General features: G+C 34.8%; 1 protein-coding gene across 1 annotated transcript; it reads left to right on the top strand.

The window, feature by feature from the left end:
• Nucleotides 1-461: 461 nt before the first annotated feature.
• Nucleotides 462-2,328, top strand: LOC109241079 (transcription factor MYB98-like). Its single transcript, XM_019407790.1, has 3 exons — nt 462-748; nt 875-1,001; nt 1,846-2,328. The coding sequence occupies exons 1-3, from the start codon at nt 462-464 to the stop codon at nt 2,326-2,328; spliced, it is 897 nt and encodes a 298-aa protein (XP_019263335.1).
• The last annotated feature ends 1,728 nt before the right edge of the window (nt 2,329-4,056 follow it).

Here is a 4,056-nt window from a genome sequence, read left to right as displayed (position 1 = left end):
CCAATTTGGTAAAAACATTTCTCAAGTGTTGACCAAACAATAGCCATTGGATTATCTAGGTTACAAGAGGTCCAGATACATTCACACTGCAATAAATGTCTCTCCCCATTTTTTACTACTACTATTAACATAACATAGAAATATAGCAAAAAGAGAGAAAGAAAAGTCAGAAATCACCAATTTTTTTCCTTCCTCCTAATTCTTCCTCTCATGTTTTATTCCTTCCCATGGAGTTTAATCAAAGTAGTAAACAAGACTTCTCTATTCAGCCACACAACAACGAAGATATGAATGATGTTTTTTGCACACTCTCTAAAGATTATCTTCATGATTTTCATCACCTCGATCTTTCCTTTTCTCTTCCAACCTTCAACAACCCTGATCACAATTTTATGATCGAAACGAATGGTTATGACCCGTTATTTGATCCGTTCTCGAATATTAAGGATAATTATTCACCAATGGATCAAGATTTCAACTTCAATTATGAGTTTAAGCCATTTGATCAAAGTGGTGCAAGTGGTAGTACACTAGTCAACTTTAATGTTGTGCCTGATGAAAGTTCATGCGTTACTACTGGTGATAATAATGGTAATTATGGTCAAAAAGAAATTGGTGGAAGAAAGAATAAGAAGCTTATAAAGAGCAATGAAAACAGTTTATCTTCTTCATCTATGAGAAAACAAGGAAGGGGTCGAAAGAAGTACTCTAAATCAGCCAAAGGACAATGGACTATTGAAGAAGACAGGTATTTTTAATTTCTTTTAAGGATAAAAAATAATGTTACTTATTAGTATTAAATACTAATTGCTTTGGTTGTTTTACGTTTAGGAAATTTAAGTAATCTTATACTATATACATGATACGTGCACAGGCTTTTGATCCAATTGGTAGAGAAGTTTGGAGTAAGAAAATGGTCTCAAATTGCTCAAACACTGAAAGGGAGAATAGGGAAGCAATGTAGAGAGAGGTGGCACAATCATCTTAGACCTGATATCAAAGTATGATTTTTTTACTTCTTCCTTTGGTAGTAATTATTTCTTTCCCTTCTTTTTTTGAGGATCCTCTCATATTAATTAGTTTTATCTATTTGTTTAATGTAAGTTTATCACCTCCCATCTAAAGGATCTTTTAGCTGTCCTTGAGGTGTTTCTTTCTATATCTGTCTATATGCATGTAGTAGAATTTCTCATTCAAATGCTTACCACGTGTATCCATAAACTTTGAATTATAGGAAAATATATTTTTTTTAAATAAAAAAAAAAGTGATATGCTAACTCTACAAAATGACAAGAATTAGTAACGAAATTCGTCCCTAATTTGTCATTAAATAACTAACATAATTTTTTGATAATCCATTTTATAAGATGATTTAGAGACGGAATTATGATATTTTTACGAAATCCATAATGCTAATGTTTCTAACATCTCCCTTTTCAAACTATTTGCTTCTTGATTTCAATTGGATGGTATATACGAGTTTTTCCTACGTATAATTTGAAAGGGAGCCTTGGTGTAACTGGTAAAATTATTGTATTGTGACCAAGAGGTTACGGGTTCGCCGTGTAAACAGCCTCTTGCAAAAATGCACGGTAAGGTTGCCTACGATAGGCCCTTGTGGTCCGGCCCTTCCTCGAACCCCGCGTATAGCGACAGCTTAGTGCACCGGGCTGTCCTACATTTGAGTGTAGCTAAAACTTACAATTCCCTTATTTTTTTATTTTAAAGTTCTTTTTATTACAAAAGGAGACAGTGAATTGAACCAATACCATTATATAGGAGAATTTTACCGGTACCATTAGATTTATTGGAATTTTAATTTATTTTGTAATTGTTTTTGAGCAGAAGGATTTGTGGACAGAGGAGGAAGACAGGATCTTAATCTCAGCTCATGCCGAAGTAGGAAATAAATGGTCCGAAATTGCCAAAAGAATACCTGGAAGAACTGAAAATTCAATTAAAAACCATTGGAATGCAACAAAAAGAAGGCAATTCTCAAGACGAAAATGTCGCACCAAATGGCCAAGGCCAAGCTCTCTCCTTCAGAATTATATCAAAAGTTTGAACTTCGAAAAAGGTAGCAACGACACAATCCTTAATAATAATGCACCTAAATTAGAGCCATTTGAGTTATGTGACAAAGGCAATATCCAGCAATTAGTTGCTGATTATGATTTTAGTCAAGTCCCAGAATTTGGTTTGGACGACAAACTGTTTGATGATTTGGAGATTCCTTATAATGAACTGCCCCAATTGATGCAAGCTGGTGAAGTGAACAAGGAGGCTGAATTGATGGATTTGATTTCTAGTGTTAATAATGAGATATAGTAATACTTTCAAGTATGAAAATGACTGTAATTCCTCAAGAGATATATAGAGACAAATATTTATAGGTGTTGTTTAAATTAAGAATGACTATAGTACTTATGAATATGCATAACAACGGTTTGTTGGAATGTTTTTACTTCGAATTTGTTAATTTGACATCCATTAACGACAAAAAAAAAAAAACGAAAGACCTAAGCGTAGCATATGAAAGTTAAGAGCTCCTTCAATTTCGATGGCACATTTAGTTTATCAAAAGTCAATTTGATTAAACTTTAAAGCTAAATAAAATTAATTTACCTACAACAATAACAAACAGGGGCGGCTCAAGCACACACGCCCCCCTAAAGCCAAAGTTTAATATGAGGCCTAAATTTTTAAAAGAAAGTTATAAGATCATATGTTTTTATTTGAAGTCTATTTTTCTAGCTTGTTGAGATATAAAATGTTAATAATCTTTTTTATAATCGATTTTTTCTAATAGTTCCTTTTTAATTGATATTATAGCCAACTAATTTACTCTTTCTTGAGATATTGTTGATTTTAGTTTAGATATTATAGAGCCATAAAAGTATGAAACTATTGAAAACTTAAAAGTATTGTTGGACACTTAAACTAATGAAATCTTGGAGAAAAAAGGTTACTAAGAATATTAAAGAAAAAGAAAAAAAAATATGTAAGGATCTTTGAAATATGAAGAGATTGGGAAAAAGAAAGATTGACTTGGACAGGTCGTGATGACGCCTATCATATTACTAGGCAAGCCAACTAAACAATTAACCACAACCTTTTTCCTTAAACATTAAGCCATTTTTACGCAGGTTTAAATACCATATTTTTATAATAAGCGTTTAAAATAACAGACAAATATGCGGAAGTCAATAAAACATGAACTACACAGCCCCACAAATCTGGTGTCACGAGTCTAGAGCCTCTAATACATGTCTGAATACCTACTACACCAATAGTCTAGGAAATGCGGAAAAGGTAACAAGATAGAGGGGAGAAACAGGGATGCGAACGCCATGCAGCTACCTGGAAATCTCTGCCAACACGCTGGATCAGCTAAACAGTCCTCACTCAGCCGCTCGGGCACCTGGATCTGCACACAAGGTGTAGGGAGTAACGTGAGTACGCCAACTCAGTAAGTAACTAAAGTAAATAAGTACTGAAAGCAGTGACGAGCAGTTCAAAAAGCATATAACTGAGAAATCACAGGATAACAGATCAACTTTACAGTTTAAAACCAGTTTCGTCAAAGAATCAGCTTTTCCAGTTTAAACATTTGAAATCAGATACTTAACAATAATTTCAACAGAGGCTTATCTTAAAAAAGGGAGTGAAATCAGTGAAAACATCATAACTGGGCCCCTCGGGCAAGGAATCACTCAAAATATGGCCTCTCGGGCAGCCTCTCAGTCACTCGTGACTCAACCCTCGTCACTCAGTCTCACAATATCTCATAATAATAGAAATCATAATAACCGCTGCGGCGTGCAGCTCGATCCATATAATTATAGTCGACTACGCTCACTGGGGGTGTGCAGACTTCGGAGGGGCTCCTACAACCCAAGCGTCATATCGCTGCGGCGCGCAGCCCGATCCAATATATATATATATATATATATCACTGTGGCGTGCAGCCCGATCCATATAAGTATCGCTGCGGCGTGCAACCCGATCCGTATCTCACATATATATAAATGTCCTCACACTTAGGTCATCGACCTC

Source organism: Nicotiana attenuata, unplaced genomic scaffold, assembly GCF_001879085.1.
Source record: "Nicotiana attenuata strain UT unplaced genomic scaffold, NIATTr2, whole genome shotgun sequence".
Taxonomy (NCBI): domain Eukaryota; kingdom Viridiplantae; phylum Streptophyta; class Magnoliopsida; order Solanales; family Solanaceae; genus Nicotiana; species Nicotiana attenuata.
This window is presented reverse-complemented; position numbering and strand designations above follow the sequence as displayed.